Raw genomic sequence first — 19,786 nt, forward strand, 5'->3', positions numbered from 1 at the left:
AACCCCATATCTGAAATAAGTCACAGATACTCTGTTCCTAGTTCCTTACAAGTTACCACCTAGCCAAGGTTGCTGCAAAAAACACAGTTAAATTTGACTTTCAGATAAACAAAGTATAATTGTTAGTATGTGTCATGAAATATTTGGGAATCCTTATACTATACGACAAAATTATTTGTGATTTATCCGAAAGTCAAACTTTAAGTGAGTGTTCTGTATTTTTATTTGCTAAATCTAGCAACCCTACACCTAGTGAATGAGCTGGAATCCCAAACATTTAGAATAGAGCAGCTTTTTATAATGCACGTGAAGAAGACCCTGAAATACAAAGAACTTGCTCTCTGACATCCCCTCTAAATCAACCTCATCACACCCCTCCTCGGTCACCTGGGAATACAGATTTGTGTAATTTTTCTATGTTAGTCCTCTGTTATGCTTCTGAAATGGCTTCTCTTCACTTGTGTGTGACAAGGAGGAGGATTAAGATTTTCTAGAGGAACTGGAAAAAATTATTTGCTTTACTCGAAGAATGAGGAAATTCAGAGTCAAAACTTGTATTACATCTACATTTTGTTCTTTGACTCATGGACTGTTAAAAGTAACCTCAGTTCAGCCTCAACCAGTTTTCATTAAAAAAAAAAGAAAGAAAAAAAAAGAAAAAGAAAAAAAGGAAAAAGAAGAAAAAATAAAATAAATAAAATAAAAAAATAAAAGTAACCTCAGTTTTCTCATCTGTCTAGTCAAGGGTTAGGAATGAGATAATCTCTAAGACAGTTTCCCCAGGCAGGCCCTGGAGCTGAGGCCAATTCAGCAGCATTGCAGCAGGCAGGTGCACCACAGTGAAGGCGGGGAGAATGCATGCGGGGGTGGGCCGCTGTGGCCCGGCTCCAGCTCAATATGTAATGATTTAATCAGATGCACCCAATGAGAAGAACAATCGGTGATGCATATTGAAGAAACAGATGGGTAACTGCTAAGTGAATGTGAGTCGATAAAAGAGGTCACTTAGAAAAAACCAGAAAGTGATTTGAAGACACATATGCTTAACTATTTGTTTATCTTTTTTTGTATTTAGTGACTTAAAATATAAAACGAGGATATAGGCAAATTATAAGAAATTTTGATGCTATTGGTTGTCCTGGGTTTATGTAACACAAAAGACCTCAAATGAAAAAAAGAAAAGACCCAGTAAGTGGAAATATGAGAGATCATTAAAAAAAAAAAAAAAACAAAACAGGCTGAGAAAGAAACATGCCCTATGTTACAATGCTTCCTCCCCCCACAATATAATTGTTTTCAGCTTCTAAATCCTTTAGATAGCTATTAGCATACTCCTATTCCCCCCTAAAAAAAAAAATAAAAGCTACTATTCTATTATTCATATTTCCTATTTTTCTATATCAGATTATATGAATTATAATTATGCAATTAATTATACATATTAATCATGCAGTTAATATTATAAAAGGGGAAGTTGTGTTTCTATTTTACTACTTTGCCAAAATGTCATCAAAGATTCAGTACAAAATAGAGAAAACCCCCAAAGAAATAACAGCTGACATCTGTATAAATAGAACATCCAAAACAAGGAGGAATAAGTATGGATTTGCCTTTTGTTGCAAAACAAAGTAACACTGAGGGTGCCAACAAAAATTTAAACTACTGAGAAAATAGCCAGCTACTTGGAGAGAAGGGACTCAGACACTTGGGAATATAGGTGATGGGGTAACTTTTGACCATTGCATTAACATTCGTTGCAGGTTACCCAAGTCAGGACTCAAATGTACCACTTTGGCCCACTCTAGGGGCACAAGCCATAGTTGTGGCAGCCCCACCTCTAGCTCAGATCGCCTCCTTGATACAGTCCCACTATTCTAAAGTGTGTATCATTTGCTAAAGTTCCTCATGAAACTTTGAGGTCAGCACCTCTTACTTTTTTTAGCTGCCACTCCCTCCCATAGACCCACATTGCTTAGAGCACTCATCTCTACAATGTGAATGCCCATATTGTTATTGCCTAACTGGAAATATCACCTTGTGTTAAGTTCTTAGGGAGAGACTTGTTTAACAGGTTGCTGGATGACAAGAAAGAGGGGCAAAGAGTTAAGCCTTAAAACTTACCTGGAACACAAAAGTTCCTCCATAAACTTTTGTCCTTCATACATTCCATACTTAGGTTTTCCAAATTTAAAAGGTATATATTTTTAATGTATTTCACAATAATCAGAATTGCATGGTACTGGTACAAAATAGACTGGCAGAACATGAGTGGATTCCAGAAACAAACCTGAGTATACCGAAGAATTTTGCCATGATGTGTCAGTGTTTCAGATCAGGGAAGAGTAAAATAAAAGATAGTAGGATAATTTGCTAGCATTTTGGAACAAAATTAAATCGGGTATCTTTATTCTAATGCAAAAATTCATTGCAGATGAAATGAAGATTTAAATATTAAAATATATGAAGGGCTGGGCGTGGTGGCTCACGCCTGTAATCCTAGCACTCTGGGAGGCCGAGGCGGGCGGATTGCTCGAGGTTGGGAGTTCGAAACCATCCTGAGCGAGACCCCGTCTCTACTAAAAAAATAGAAAGAAATTAATTGACCAACTAAAAATATATATATACAAAAAATTAGCCGGGCGTGGTGGCGCATGCCTGTAGTCCCAGCTACTCGGGAGGCTGAGGCAGGAGGATCACTTGAGCCCAGGAGTTTGAGGTTGCTGTGAGCTACGCTGATGCCCCGGCACTCACTCTAGCCAGGACAACAAAAGTGAGACTCTGTCTCAAAAAAAAAAAAAAAAAAAAAGTTGTGGGAAATTTATATCCTGAAGGGTAAGGGGTTACAAAAAAATAAATAAATAAAAAAAAAAAATAAAATATATGAAATCATAAAACAAATGGAAGAAATCAGGAGCAGTTGAGAGGCTTCCTAAACATGACATACAATGTAGGAGATGAATAAATTTGACTACATGAAAGTTGAAAAAAATCCTTACAGTAATCAAAAAGAAAGTCAAAAGACAAATTAAGCAAAGTATTTTCAGAACATCTGACAAAGGGCTAATTTCCTAATATATAAGAAACTTACCAATTAATCAAAAAAAAACCAGGAACTGTAACCTGATAGAAAAATGGGCAAATGGCATGGATTGGTATTTTCAAAAGAATTATAAATACATAAGAAAATTAATTTTTCTTATTCATAATTTCAAAAATGCATATTAAAGCAATTAAATAAATACAAGTAAAATATACATTTTCACCAAAGGGATTGACAGACATTAAAAAGATTGATAATATTTCATTTGCCTAGGAGAAGGAAAACAGTAACACTCATACACAGTTAGCAGGTATAAAAATTGTCATAACCTTTGAGGATAAGTCGGTAGTATATCAAAACTTGAAACATGCTTACCTTTTGACCCAGCTATAGTTTGCCCTACGGGCACACTTGCAGAAATGCCCCCAAGATACACTGTGTGTGCAAGAGAAGTTCACTGCAGCATTGTTTGGAATAGTGGAAATGACAAGTAATGTAACAGTAAGTCACTAGGACCTGGCTAAATAAATAATGATCCTTCACAATGGAATGCCACGCAGCTTTTTGTAAAGATGAGGTAAATGTATATTTACCAACATGAAAAGATATCTTAATGTCAAATAAAAAATAAAAACATGTTTCAAAATAATATACTAGTAAAATCCATTTACATGAAAACATAGATGTACCTGTGATTGTGTAGATGTATAAATGCATAGAAAATGCTTAGAAGGCTACATAGTACATGCCAAACTAGCTTTCTGTATGAGGAATGGGAATGTTGGAGGAAGGTGACTTTTATATTTTATATACTTTTTTATTTGCTTTTTTAAAACAAGCCTGTACTTTTTATTATTTAAAAAAGTAATGACTATATTGTGAAAAAATATATACTATGTTCCTTAAATTTTAAATTTCTATGCTTACATGCCCCCATTTAAAAAGAAAAACAACAAATTCCATCTTTTATTTTTTCATTATTCTATGTCTCAACTTAAACCAATACGAATAAGTTAGGGATTTTTCTATAGCTCAATAACTCCCTTCAGTGTTTGAAAATTCATCTGACCATGGGCATGGTTCAAACCACAAGAAAACCTGTTTGGGGTCTCCTAATGCAATTTACTGCTGAGAGAATGGCCCATGGGTTGATGATCTTTAATTACTTTTGTAATTATGGGTCCTAGAATTAATAATTTAGTATGGGTCCTAGAATTAATAATTTAGTAATTGGGTTGGCTGCTATAAAACAGTTTTACTAAAAATACCTTTTGTTTTTAACCACAGATATGGGTGAATTGGAAACACCAAATACTAGTTTTGCTTTAATTTTACCTTTGGAATTATCCTTTCCTTCATAAATGACTTGCTTAGTTTCTTCTGCATGGGACACCAGCAGATTCAACTGATGGCTGGATTTTGCTTCTAGACGAGGAGCAGGACTCAAATGACTGTATGGGAGAAAACATCTGAAGTGACGCTGACCCTTTTTTTATTTGAAACTTTTGCTTCTTGGCCTTTTTTTCCAACAAGTAGCCATGTATCTTTCTTGTGCAAGTAACTGTCCCTCTTCCTTTTTGTCATCCTGTGTGTGTGTCTGCACTGCAACCAGAGGCAGCAGTTGGGAACAGCTGTAGAGATGGAAATTGCTCAGATGCTGGAGGAGAATTCAAGAATCCTCAAGTTCGGATATCAGTTTACCAAGCAAGGGCCACGAACAAGGGTGGCAGCTGCCATCACAAAGAACAATGACCTGGGTAATGCAGCCATAATATATGCTGTTAACAGAAGAGCATGACGAGCTTTCTCTTCTCCGCTTGAGATACAGTGTCTCACAGATAGCATTCCACTGGCCTTTGGTGTCACTTAGTCCTTTATGAAAGGCACATTATCATATGGTCATAACAGTACTCATGGTTCTCACAGTGCTTAAGTTGTATCATAACATTTTCTCAAAAAGAACTGTTTGTTCTTTTTTTCTGCACAGCCTTTGATTTTTGCTTGATTGCTTTTGTGTATTTGCTTTTGCTTTACTTATTACATGTAATCACCCTGTGTTATCTGCACCAGGGACATGGAAATTCCCAGTTTACTTGGGTTTGACTTCTGACCGCTTTGGTACTTAGATGTAAATATGGGTATGTCTGATAGTTTGGTACTTTATGGGTGAAATAGACTAATGGCATAATAGACATTATGAAGGGTAAACTTAGAAGTAGTAGGTTTTTTAGTTAGCCCTCTTTAATTTTTCCTGTTGCCACGTTTTGCAGAGGACCCCTGGCATTTCTTCTGTTAGGATGAGGTGGGGCATGTCCTGGTCGATCGTGGCACAGAAAGATGGAACAGATTGGGAAAGCTTGGTCTGGGGAAATCCCAGCCACCTGGAGCAGCGTGGCAAAAGGACATTTAGGAGCTGACAGTCCATTTGGCAAGCAGTCAGTTAGACAACAGCAGGTTTCAGCTCTAGTTTGAGGTTCAGGGACCGAATGCCAGACCTTGGATAGGGGAACTGAGCAAGGTGTTCCACCAGGTACAGTGCTGGCCATGAGGAGGATTCAGACAGCAGGCAAGGTAGAAGCTAAGGGTTAGAACTAGAAGAGACAATGGGAAGGTTAATGTCCAATTCCCTGGCCAGACATGCTTAGCCAAGACCTCGAGGCCCAACCAAAGTGCAGTGTATGGCATCAAGAGGCTGGCTGGGGGCCGGGCTGGGTGGCTCACTCTGGAAAGCCGAGGCAGGCAGATTGCTCGAGGTCAGGAGTTCGAAACCAGCCTGAGCAAGAGCGAGACCCCGTCTCTACTATAAATAGAAAGAAATTAATTGGCCAACTAATATATATAGAAAAAATTAGCCGGGCATGGTGGGTCATGCCTGTAGTCCCAGCCACTTGGGAGGCTGAGGCAGCAGGATTGCTTGAGCCCAGGAGTTTGAGGTTGCTGTGAACTAGGCTGATGCCACGGCACTCACTCTAGCCTGGGCAACAAAGCGAGACTTTGTCTCAAATAAACAAAAAGAGGCTGGCTGGGCATACGCGTTGCTTACCTGTGGGGTTCACAGGGTGAGGCCAAGGGGCAGCCCAGCAACTAGGGCTTTGGGGCAGGGTGGAAGCAGCAGTGGAAGGCTCCTAGGAAAAGCGTACTGGGTCCATGACTGAACAACACAGAGACCAAATAAAAACAGGCCAAACAGGAGGTTTGAAGGAAATGGAGAGGCGGGATCCTGAGCCCAAGAAGTGGCAACTATGGATGACAGTTTTTGTCTAATTTCCCACATCCTAGGCAGGAGCAGGTTGGGCTTTTTAAAGTGAAGAGTTAGGGCAAGACCACAACCAGGGCACCTTTTTGCCAAGTCCAGGAAGGTTTAAGTAGCTTTCTTCCTAGCAACCAGAAGAGCCTGTGTTTGAGAGGTGAAAGGGGGAAGAACAGGGTTATAAAAACAGAAACAGGGAGTCTGGGCAATTTCTGTGATCCTAAGTACCAGTTTAAGGGAAACTTATCTCTGAATTTGCTTGCTCTCTGAATCACACCTTCCTTGAAGGTTGATACTTAGGAGTTTTTGTTTAGAAGATGTTTAGAAACTTTGAACTTCTATTTGCAACTCCTCCTGGTTTTCAACCCATAATAAGAATTCGTAGTTATGATTGTGTTAATCTGAGGAGTTAGTTAAAGCCAGTTGGGGACTGAGTTGCACAGAAGTTGCAAAGATGATGTGCTGTGGGTAAATGACCATGAATATTTAGGAGTGCGCTGTTTCTTGGCTCTGTTCTGGGCTTTCTACTCCATAGAAATGGGAAAGTTCTAACATGCGAGCACCTAACTATCAAACATATCTATATTGCATTGTAAACTCCACCAGACACTGGATTTTACCATTTCTGTTTGTTGTCACGGTTGAATATTGGAATTTAAGCTAACTGTATCCTCAAGTGTGGGAGATTGCTATTTTGTGTGATTACTGTCACTTATCTAGAACTTAAGGAATATTCCTTCAATTTATCTTTTTAAACCTTCCCTTCTTTCTTACCTAGTTCGTAAGAAGAGAGTTGAAGGAGACCGAAGGTAAACTTCCTCAAGAGGAAACGAGGTTTCGCCACGTTGCGGCCGTTTAAAAACAAGCAAACAAAAACTCTTTTCCTTCTTCGTGGGGACCATATTATCAAAGGTCGTTCATTTCCGTTCACCACACAACTAATAATTTAATTGTTGTTATTTTTTAGCACTACTTATTTATCTTGGATTTTTTTTAATATATATAATTTTATTTGCCCGTGGGTATCTCTGGCAACTTGATATATGGACTGATGGGGATCTTAGAGAATGACAACAGTCGAAAATGATTTTAACCACTTTCATATTGGGTTTTCTTGCTTTCTTACATAAACATGTTTTTTTAATTACTGAAAGGAATTTAGTGTATAATAATATGTGTTTGTAACTGTGATTATGGTAGAGGCCTATCTCTGTTTACATGCATAGCTTTGAGTTAGGCTAAATACATCAGAAGTGTTCTGACCACACAAGAAGTTAATATTGCCAATCTTTCACTGGGTGAGAAAATGTGACCAACTTAGCACAAATTCTCCCTTAATTCTAGAAAAAAAATCACTAAATGCACATGCTCCACTGATTGAAGATCAGTAATGTCATCTTCATTAAAGCAAGACAGCATTATGACACTTTAACACAGCATTAGCAAACAAGTATGAAATACTTAGAATATTGACCCACTAATACAGCTTTAATCCAGACTCACAGGTGGCAAAATAAATGAGCACACCAACCTTTACTAACTATTCAACATAGATCGAATCTTTAACATGATTCCAATGGATAAGTATTTACAAAGCAGTTTTTAAGTTTTTCAGATGTGATAGGAAATTTTTAAATTTTTAGTAAGAGTACATTCCTAAAAAAAGAATAATCATTGCACCTTAATCAAGGTTGTTGATACAAATGATTGCATTAGTTTGGCAAATTTTAGAAGCATTTATTGCTTTACCTTTCATGTAACAAGATCACAGGATGAAATATGACCACTCAGTTTAATTATACAGATGTTTGTCTGCATGGCATGATCCATCCAGACGTATGCAAACATCAGGAAAAAATTTGAATTATCACTTATCCAGATGCTTTTCATCTCAAAGACAAAGCCTGTGAAAAGTACAACTAAGATGATTGCATTGTTGTATGCATTCATCTTTTAATGTAGCAGTGCAACAGTTCAATGCTAAACTAAGGAAACAGGTGACTACAGCCTTTGGCTCAAGCTCACCAGTCTTTGATAACTGTCAATGCCCAAGGCTGTAATTGGTGGTACTCTGACACTGCCTAAGGCATCTCTCCCTCTTCTCTTTCCTTCTCCCCTCCCTTCCTTACAACTCTTTTTTTGTTCCTTCTATTCTCTGTAATTCTGAGCCTTATAATGGAGACATCCCTGGTATTGGTAACAGCTGGAGCTAAAGAGATTGCTGACCCAGGCAGGTGGGCCCAATCCAGAATTCGTTCAGCAACTGGGTGTTCCTGAGTTGTTTGGTAGCAAAAAAACAAGTTAATGGGAAAATAATGATTATATTATTCCATTTAGCTTGTAAAGCATGTGGAATCTGTTTTAGGATAGCCCTTATAAAATTATACCCCATCACAATGGATAGTAAGGGATTCATTACACCCATGATCATGGAAGGAGCTACCACTTAAACACTTTGGGCAGATGTGGAGATGAAGCCCTACGCTAATTAAATGATTTCTAAGCTCCCCAAAATGTATACAGGACATTTACCTGTATTATAAGTACCCATATCTGTGTCTCTAAAGTCCTTTGAAACATCTCATTTTCTTGGGAATTTTTTTACACTTCTGAGGACACCTTTTTAAGCAGAACCTTTTGACACTGCTGGAACTCTAAAAATCCTTTAGTTTATTACTACATCTCCTTATCTATCTAAAAAGCATAGTAAAATAGGATAGTTTTCAGTCTGATTTCTCCTTTCCTCTCACCCATTTATGTGTGGGGGTGTTGGAGCCGACTTGTATAGGCTTGCCGATTATCAGATTTTTCAAGAATTTTTGCAAACTGGTTGCTCAACACAGCCATTATTAAAAATTAAATGGAGCTGGGCATGTGTCCAGGTCATCATCTGCACCTGTAATCCCAGCTACTCAGGGGGCTGAGGCAGGAGGATCATTTGAACCCAAGAGTTTAAAACCAGCCTGGGCAACATAGCAAGAAACTGTGTCTAAAAAAAAATTTTTTTAATGATATGTACTTACAGTTAATTATATTAAGGACATAAGTAATAAATGCTACACTCAAAAATACTACATTTTACTGTCTTCGATGCTGTTGAGATTATTTACATCTATTGTGTTATGTATGATGGAAACACGCCTAATAGTGTGCTACTGCACATCTCTTCCCAGCCCCGTGTTCATTAACTTCTTGTTAGTAGCTTGAAATTGGCCATGGTGGGAGTTTTTATGCCCCAGAAATTAGCAGTATGTTAGAAATTGGGGATTTAACCCCCTCTAGATTGCTGGCTGACAGACATTTATCAGCACACCACTGGGCGAAATTATAAAATCCTTTTTTTCATATACGTATGTTTTGGTCACCATGTTGCCAAAGGAAAGAACATTTCTCTTAGGTGTCTTCTCTCCTCTTTGGATTTGTTACAAACTCATTTAAGCGCTGATTCTCTGACCTGCCTGTCTATGTAAGCCTTTTTCCTTTCTTTTCTCATTTACTCTCTTTTTTGCCTTCACCCTTAAGAAATCTTGCAAGAGTGTTCCCTGCACATCCAAAGTTCTGTGGACTGGGGCGGGAGGTGGGGGTGGGGGTAAAGCAGTTGTTGACAAACCCTAGCAGAAAGCAAAAAAAAAAAATCAGAATTTGATCATGGTTGTTTCTTCTGTATAAGCAGTGGTGGATAGTATTAAAGCAAGAAAATGGGACATTATCGAGAATGCAGCACTATTTTTAGCTTGTAAAACAGTTGAATCATGTGTGCTAGTCTGTGAAATCAAATGTTTATTACTAATCAGTTTTATTATTACCTGTGTTTTTAAGGTAGCTTAACAGATGACATTTCTGTGACTATTCATATGTTGAAGATAACTATTAGAAGATAAACATACATTTTGGGGAGTCTAGCAATCATTTAATTAGTCTAGGGCTTCATCTCATGTCTGCCCAAAGTGTTTAACTGGTAGCTCCTTCATGATCATGGGCGCAATGATGGGGCATAATGTATATAAAATATTTTTATATGTCTGTGTTTAGCCAGATATGTTGAGATATTTGGCAATGTCTGCACAATTGATTGAAGGGAGACAACCCCTCCTCAGGGTCATTTTCCTTCCCCTTTTAGAGTTGTGCATGTCCACGTGGAGTGTAAAATCACTCACCTGGACCTGCGAACTCATACCATCAACACCTATCACAGCATATGTGGAAGATGACTTTTAGGAGATAAATTTTAGAAGTCTAGAAATCATGCGATTAGGCCAGCACTACATCTCCCCATCTGCCTCAAGTATCATCCTCATCAGCATCATTAAATCCCTTACTTTCTTTCATCTTTGGAGAGCATAATGTAAATAAGTGTGTGTGTGTGTGTGTGTGTGTGTGTGTGTGTGTGTTTGTGTGTGTGTGTGTGTTGTCAAATATCTAACTGGGTATTTGGCTACATCTGGACAACTGATTGAAGGGAGATGTTCTCTCCCCAGCCCCACTTCCCTTGTCCTTTTTAAGAGTTGCTGCAGGCCCAGGTTAAGTATGAGATTACTCCCTGGAGTTTACAGTTTACATCACCAGCCACCACATTTCATAGCTGTGTGGAGGACGACTCTAAGGGAATAAATATTAGAAGCCTAGAAATCATTTAATTGTTCCAGCACCAAATCTGTCCATCTGCCTAAAACGTATAACACTGTATCTTCATCAACATGACTAAGCCCCTTCCTTCCATCTTTGTAGGGCACATTGTATATAAATATTTTGTTCATAAAGATCAACAAATACTGTAATGAGGTATTTGTCTACATCTGGACAACTGATTGAAAGGAGGCGTTCTCTCCCAGCCCGGCTTCCCTTGCCCTTGTCCAAGTTGTTGCAGGCCCAGGTTAGATAATCACTAGCCTGGAAGGGCACACAGCTCATCTTACAGTAAAAGCCCATCTCCATTTAAAAACTCAGATATCATCCCAGTGCCTGTACTCCTCTAAGCAATTTCCCTAAGAGAAGACTGGCACACCAGCCCCAAAGAACAGCTGCCTCTCTTCCAATGGCAACACGGCCCCTGACAGGCCACCAGCGATAGGGAAACCAGTGTCCTTTGAGTAACTGCCAAGAGAACATTTCAGATACTCAAACTGAAAACCCTTAAAACCAGTGTTGAGCATCAGCATGCTTTAAATTTAAGATAGCCCTTGGGAATCTACAAAAGCGTTTGCAGATATTTCTCTTTTCATGGATATGATGCACGCGGTCCTCTCCTAGGCACTGGGAAGGAGACAGAGAAGTATAAGAATTCTAGATTAATATAATCATGTATGTGTTTCTGGGTTTGGAGAGGAGATTGAGTGCCTTTTTGCAAAGAAGATGCCATCTTTAGTTCAAATATTTATAGCATCAGCAAAAAATGGGAAGTTGAGAACCCTGGGTTCTTTGGTGGTATGTACTAGGTAGAACTGTTTCTGGAGTCAGGTTTTAAATCATGATCCTGAAGCTTCCTTCCCCTCTTCCACTAATGATGCCATAATAGCTGTTTTCATTTTAATGAGCAGAGAAATAAGAGGAGATGTCCTAGCTCTGCCTTCTATTAGCAAATTCCCTTTACCTCCCTTTATTGCTCCTCACTTCCAATATCCCTTCTACTCCCCCCATCCTCAAAGACAAAGGACTGAGACCCACACAAAGGAAGGGTGAGGAAGTACTTGGAAGCGTCGAGCTGATCCTACTGTGTGAAAATCACACAATCAGGCCTCCTGAAACACTGGCCGGAGAAAAGTGCCCAGAAACTGAAGGATATATTCACTGTTTTCTTGCTCCCCAACTCTAGATCAGATTGGGCTTTACTTTGTGTTCAGGAGTTTAGTAAAGTGCAGGGGCTGACTGAGGTGGAGAAGGAGGATGGAAATTAAAGGTTTAAATTTGTTTCATGGCAGAACTCAGCTCGGCTGAGCTTACCTCCTTCCCATATGCCTGTAACAGCAATGGCTGAATAATTGCTAGATGGAGGAGGAGTTGCCAGTTTTAAATTTGTGACCTGACTCTGAATACAGGAACAGCACATGTACCAGAGATTATGCCAGTTGGGATACGTTGTTGACTTTGGGGAGGAAGAGGGAGAGAGCTGCAAACATAGAAATAGAAAAGAGTAATTAACCTACCAGACTTTTCTCTGATATCTTCCATGGCAGTTATTCTGAGCACATTGGCTCAACCAGTTGGTATGGTGAAAGGGCACCATACTAACAGATTTGGAGACCGAATCCTAATCCCATCACCAACACTTAGCAGATATACGATCATGGGCAATTCATTCAATTGCCTACCAATTATAGACTCTTTAGGGGGAAGAGCACTGGATTTGGAGTCAAGAAACTTGGCCACTTGGCTCCATGCTTTCTTAGCTGGGTAACTTTGGGCAAGCCACTTGGTCTCTCAAGCCTAAGGTTCTGTAACTATAAAATGGGAATATCTTCACTAACTACCTCACAGAGTTGTGGTGAGAATATAATCACATAATTGGATGAACATACTACATAAACTGGAAAGTGCTATCAAAAGTGGGAGATCATTTTTATTAACAATTCACTGTTTTCACTGCCTCTTGTATCTGTTTTATTCTGACCAACAATGACATCTTCTACATCTTTTGGAGTATGGGAAATAGAGGCGTGGGTGGGTTGTAAAGGACTGGAATTATTTCACTGTCCACATAGAGGTGGAAGAGATGGTTGATGGGGGGGGGGACAGTGGGTGTTAGATACCAGTGATGTGTATGGTGGGGCATTTTCTTGGGTCACTGTGATGGTACCTTGGGAAATGGTCAGAATGCTTGCAGATGGCCTAAGGCCGGACACACAGGGAAAGCAAACAGGAAGAATTGAGAGGAGGGTCTGAGGCACTACTGCCCTCCTGTCAGTGCTGGAATTTTCCTGCCTAGCTAGCAGCTGTGGAACATTCACTAGCTCTGAATGGGGAGAAAGTACCACCTGTTGTGAGATCAGTTCTCCAGGGCAGCAGCTGCCTTGTTATCACCAGCAACCTTGGCCCTGGTCAGTATTATCTCTGCTATGAAAGGTATTGAAATACAGCCTCACAGGACTCATAAGCACTTGGAGGCAAGCTTCATCAGTCTTTGTATCTTTAATGCCATCTAGTATGGTGCCTTGTACATAGTAGGTGCTTAATAAATGTCCTCTAGCCCCATAAGAGTTATGCTTTCTCTTTGCCATCATGTACTATTTGGGGGAAACAATACTGATTTGGATGCCAGCTGTCTGTGACTTTGGGCAAAACTCTTCATCTATCTTGTCTTCGTTTCATCTGTAAAATGAAGTGAATGGCTTAGATGTTCCCTGAGGTCCCTTCCCACTCCAAAACTTCAGGAGCCTGTGATTCTAAGTCATTTCCATTGCCTCTGGACGTGGCAAGTGACACCTCCCTGCAGCTCCGTTTCTCTCCAGCGGGCTCTGTTCAGAGGAAGAGATCTGAATATTCCACAGACAGTTATTTGTTCTTCTACAGCAGTTTCTACTGTCTGCAGAATAGTTGTGGATAGTAGCTCTTTCTGAGAGGATATTCTAAAATATATTTTTCTCCTCTGAATCAGTAGGGAAAGAGAGGAGGGAATACAAAGAAGGAAACTAAGCACAGTAAATAGCATGTTTTTCATAGCCTTTTATTTAAGATTTCTGTGTGTTTGTTTCTGAGCACATGTTGACTGGGTAACAGAGAATCAGAAGTGTATTGTACAATTGAGAGAAGCTGGCCCAGGATTTAAAACTCCCTATGGATAATCTAAAATATGGGCAGATAGGAATTGGCCGTGTGGTGAAATGAGATGGATAGAAACTGTACTTTTTGAGGAAATTTTATTTTAGTACCAGATGTTGCCAGTGACAATCTTTAGTTAAGAAAGAAGTTATCCTGACCTAAAATTCTTATCTCTGCCACTTTGGTTTCAAAAAATAAAACCTTATACACATGAAATAATTATTTTAATTAAGCCTTTATTTTAATTCTGTTTCATCTATTGAAGGAAAATGAATAAGCAGCATTTTTCATTGCATTAAAAAATGTAAAATACTTGCATGCGACTAATCTGTAACCTTTTACCAGTTCAGATGCCTGTAATGTGTGCCCTTATGTGTACCTGTATTGTTTTGAACAGAACAAAGGAAATAATACTTTTGTAAACTTGTTAAGCTCTTATTGGTAACCTTTATTTGGCTAAATAGTTATGGGAAAAATATAGTTTCATATTTCATTTGAAACTTTTCAATCAAAAGTAGACTATTATATTCATTAGAGAATTAAAAGCTAATTTGCCTTTTAAATGTGAAGTTGAACATTGTGTAGAAAGTAAATGTGTGATAAAGCAAAATGTATGAGGTGTGAAATACTTTTATCCTGATAATTATCAAGGACCCAGTTGGCCCAAATAGGTGCAATTTTTGATCCTTTGAAATTAGCCAGCCACACCCAATGCTAAGGTAAATGTAAACTATTTTAATTAATTAATATCTTTCTGCTTCAAAGATGTAATGTATCCATTTGTGTCTGGAATGATATCTCCAAATGACAATGTAAAGAATATTGGGAATTAATAAACTTTCCTTTCAAAGTAAAAGTAAAGACTGTTTTTATGTGGCAAAATTTTAGACAGTGTCTCTTTAAAACAAATTGTTGGCATTGTGCTCTTATTAGATGAACACATTTGCAGATAGAACTATAAAGTCCTCTTATTATGAAGAAGATGAAAAGACATAGACAGCCACAAATAGCGACAAGATGGAAAAATGAGAACTTGTTATCAAAACAAAAATGCACATATTTGGCTAAACAGTTAAAATTTGTTAGAATAAATGGGAGTATGAACGCAGATAACCCAAAGTTATCCATTTTACAGTTAACCATTTTACCTTGAATTTTTTTTACATTAACTTTGGATTTATGTTATTATTCTTGTTAACTATTCTGGGAATTTGTAACACTGAACACTAAAAATGATAAAGTTACATCATAAAGGTTTGACTCTGGAAAAATGGGAAAAACTACTCTTCTGATCCTCCTGCTGAATTCTCCCAACTCTTCCACCCTTGGATTTCGTAGTTTAGGCTGATGATAAGGTACCAACTAAGAAGCATAAAGGACCTATGTCTCATTTCTATATTTGCTGTTTCAAACCTTCTCTTGGACAAAGAAGCATAGTAATTATTTTGTTTAAAGGAGTCTCCCTTTCAGTCTATTGGGTTGTGATGAGTAGAGGTTATGAGTGTGCATTCTGGGGTCATACTTGCCTAGTTCAAATCTCACTTCCATCAGTTGTGTGAATTTATGCAAGTTACCAAGCCTCAGTTTCTTCATCCGGAAAATAGGAACAATAATAGTACTACTTAGCAATAGTACTATTGTGAGGATTAATGTGTAAAAGCATTTAGAACAGTGCCTGGCATATAGAAGGCACATAGGTATTACTAACCTAAATAAATATCTGTGGTTATTAATGCCAACAAAGTTCTCCATTTTATGCTGACAATGTCAAGAATTTTAATGGGACTGAATGAATCTTACTTTTTAATTGCCACCATCCATTCCTTTCTGGCAGACAGGTCCTCCCCCATCACTCCAAGAATTGAATGCAAACAAGGTGGAGCTGACTCAGGAGTTATTGTCTGCCAACCTTTTCATTTAGCTCAGCTCCTTATGATTTCCCTGATGTTCCCACTTGTTTGTGTTTGTTCTGCTTTCTGAGTACACTCTTTTTTTTGGAATTGGCAGTTTGGCTTCTGTAGGAACGCCTTGACTTTTAGGTCTGTTTTGTGTTAGGATTGACTCTTTTAGGGACCACCTTCTCTTGGCTTGATAGTTCAGCCTTTTTCTATGTCTGTAAGAAGTGGTGCCCTACATCCCATCTGCCCTGGCTACCAACCCACTGCCCACTCCCACCAATCAGGGAACATGTTCATTCCGATGCCCACAGCCTCTGGGAAGTGTACCACACATTCCAGGACCTCAGTAGGAACTAGATGTATGTGTGCTTACATGAGGTTGGGCTATGCTTTAGGCACAACCAACCTAAGAGGGCAGATGGTATAGGAAAATCAGGCAGGCACATGACTCAAAAGGCATGGTGATGGGGTGGGGATTCTATAGACCACTGGGCTTATCAATCCTGAGCAAAATTTTAGAAAAGTATAGTATCCACTTGAGTGGTTTGTAAGCACTTGGAAATGAAGCAGCCATCTCTAAAAGCCAGCACAGAATCACTCAGAAAAAAAAATGATAAGGAAATCTTGAGAGTAAGATCAAAAGAACACACTGTATTTGGTGTTCCACAAAACATTTAACAAAGTCTCATGACATCCTTGAGAAGTGTGGGCTGCATAACAGTGCAGCTAACTATTAATGGTTAAGTGACTGGTTCAAACAGAGTCTTTTTTTTACTCTTTATTATAACCAATGGAATAATTTCAACCAGGACGTGCTTAATAGCCACCATGGGGATCTTTCTTTGACATGTCTTGATTAGCAGTTTATCAGTTATTTGTATATAATACTATCAGAATACAGACTGAGTCTTCAGCTGATGAGCACTGGGAGGGACAAGGAATTCTTTGACAGGTTAAAAGTATCTGGATAAGCCAGGCGCGGTGGCTCACGCCTGTAGTCCTAGCACTCTGGGAGGCCGAGGCTGGCGGATTGCTCCAGGTCAGGAGTTCGAAACCAGCCTGAGCGAGACGCCGTCTCAACTAAAAATAGAAAGAAATTAATTGACCAACTAAAAATATATATAGAAAAAATTAGCCGGGCATGGTGGCGCATGCCTGTAGTCCCAGCTACTTGGGAGTCTGAGGCAGTAGGATTGCTTGAGCCCAGGAGATTGAGGTTGCTGTGAGCTAGGCTGACGCCATAGCGCTTACTCTATCTAGCCTGGGCAACAAAGTGAGACTCTGTCTCATAAATAAATAAATAAATAAAAATATTTGGATAGGCTAAAGAATAAGACTGTGTCTGATCAGATACAGTTTAATACAGGGGTCCTCAAACTTTTTAAAGAGGGGGCCAGTTCAGTGTCCCTCAGACCATTGGAGGGCCAGACTGTAGTTTAAATAGAACTATGAACAAGTTCCTATGCACACTGCACATATCTTATTTTGAAGTAAAAAAACAAATGGGCAAAAACACCCGCATGTGGCCCACGGGCCGTAGTTTGAGGACACCTGGTTTAATAGAAGTAATAGTACAGTTTTCTACTTTAAATCTAAACAATCAACTAAAAAAAGATGAGAAAGGGAAAATATAAGTTAACTATCATCTGTGTGGATAAAAATTTTGGTATTTTAGTTGATTAAAAGCTTAACGTGAATAAGACATGAAATGTACCTGCCTAAAAGCTAACTCTATCTTAGGTGACACTGGACAAAGTATCTTGGTCTTTGGCGAAAAATCTGTTACTTGGCCTTGGCTTCGGGTCTTAGCTCTCAGAATGCCTACTTCAATATTACTTCCATCATCTTTGAACCTCAGCATGGTTGGCGTTCACATGTTCATAAAGGTTGTCCATATACCTTATCAGTCAACAGTGTCGCCGATATGAAGTATTATTATGATTATAGAATATTCATTTTCAGATACCAGCAAGTATTCTAGATGTAACCTGAGTGAAGACCATCTAACTTGTTTGTTGAAATTCTATCAAAGTATAAATGTATAGTAATTATTGGATGGGTAAAATTCTGTAATAATTGCTGATTGTGAAAGATTTTATTTTATGCTCAAAATCAAGACAATTGTTAAGGGGGAATGAGGGGAGATTGATTAATGGGTACAAAAATACAGTTAGAAGGAATAAGTTCTCATATTTCATAGCACAGTAGGTTGACTACAGTTATAAATAATTTATTGTATATTTCCAAATAGCTAGAAGAGAAGATTTGGAATGTGCTAACACAAAGAAAAGGTAAATATTTGAGGTGATGGATATCCCTGATTTGATCATTATACATTGTATGCATGTGCCCCATACATTATGTACAATTATTATGTATTGATAAACATTTAGTGAAAGACAAAAAGAAACAATTATTAAGAACTTTTAAGTAGATAAATAAATAGGGAAATAGGTTGACAGTTACTACAAATATAAAGACGGAATGTATTAGCTAGATAACTTAGTAAGAACAGTATATCCTTTTTAGCCAATTGTTAATAAAAGTTTAAATAATACAAGAAAGGATAAGTAGAGGTTACATCATATTATAACTCTGGTCTTTATAGAAATGTTTGGTGTATCTAATACTTATCATTTAAAAACCTGAATTCTTATTTAATTCCATTTAGGACCTGGGTCATAGTCATTCACTCACCTCAGCTGAAATTTGTAGTGACTATAGGAGAGTCTAATAGCTGACAGTACTGGGAAATTATTGTTCCTATGCTAAATGGTAAACTTAACATTTAGCGACCATAACTAACATTTTTAATAATAATATTAAATAATAATTAAAACTTTGGGATAATGTATTTTAGGTTTATTTGTGTATCCAGAAGTTTATTGTATGATAGTGATGTTTGTTATCAACCTCGGCTTCAGCTGAAAGGTGATTTTAATTTTTGGCCTTGTAGCATTTGGCTGAAATGTGTATTTAGTGCACCTCCAGTGGGGGCATAATGGGGTATGAAAATACAGGGAAAGGCAAAATTAATTCCAGCTATGGCATTAGTGAAGTTTGAGTGAGGAATAGGCATTTGAGATGGACAGTGAAACATGAGGAGGCTTCAACAGGCAGAGATGAGGTGATAGATAAGGACATTTCAAGCCAGAAAGTTTGCTTGAATCCTTTCTATAAAATTGTATGCACCCAGCAGTAGTGTTTGTTTTCTCTGATTTCTACCTCCTACTGCTTTAACCAACTCCAAACTCCTGGAATGAAGAATGAAATCCTTACCTTTTAGTTTCAAGTTTGGCTTTAGCTTAAGTTTTCTCAGTTTTCCTACAAAATTCATGTTGCTGTTTTTTAAATGCTTACATATACCAAAGAAACTATTTCCTAAAGGAACGTTTTGATAACAAGAAAACTGCTGCTGGCATTAATTTGCATATGATGATTCAGTGTGACATGCTTTATGAGTTACTTTGGCTGGAAGTTTAAAGATAACACTAATTAGGGATTGTAATACATTAAGTACAGTTGGAGTGTCATTTTTATCAATCACTTTCACTCTGACCAAACCCTGAAAACTAACAGGACACATTCGCTGTCCCTTATTCAGATATTTTACTTAAAGGTCTCAGATTTGTTCTTTTTAGTATGTTGAACTTCAACTGTTATCCATTACTTGAAGTGGGATTAAATGCAGGAGGTTGGGGGGTGCCAGGCCTTCTATTTCAGAGCATCACCTTTCTTTGATTAGGCACTGTAGAAGTCAGCTTTTGCCACCTAAGTGTATGGTAACAAATAAACCTAAATCTCAATTTACTCCTTGCTCACGTTACTTTATGTCAGCTCCTG

The 19,786-nt window shown here is 38.3% G+C and overlaps 1 protein-coding gene across 3 annotated transcripts in view; it reads left to right on the forward strand.

The window, feature by feature from the left end:
• Positions 1 to 7,374, forward strand: part of TMOD2 (tropomodulin 2) — a 47,096-nt gene extending 39,722 nt beyond the window's left edge. For all 3 annotated transcript variants that reach the window (XM_012763471.3, XM_076004370.1, XM_012763470.3), the window contains 2 exons: positions 4,653 to 4,797; positions 7,069 to 7,374. In XM_012763471.3, coding sequence (XP_012618925.1) covers positions 4,653 to 4,797; positions 7,069 to 7,103 — 180 coding nt within the window. In that variant the 3' untranslated portion in view covers positions 7,104 to 7,374. The remainder of the gene's footprint in view (positions 1 to 4,652; positions 4,798 to 7,068) is intronic.
• The last annotated feature ends 12,412 nt before the right edge of the window (positions 7,375 to 19,786 follow it).

Source organism: Microcebus murinus, chromosome 6 (assembly GCF_040939455.1).
Source record: "Microcebus murinus isolate Inina chromosome 6, M.murinus_Inina_mat1.0, whole genome shotgun sequence".
NCBI lineage: Eukaryota > Metazoa > Chordata > Mammalia > Primates > Cheirogaleidae > Microcebus > Microcebus murinus.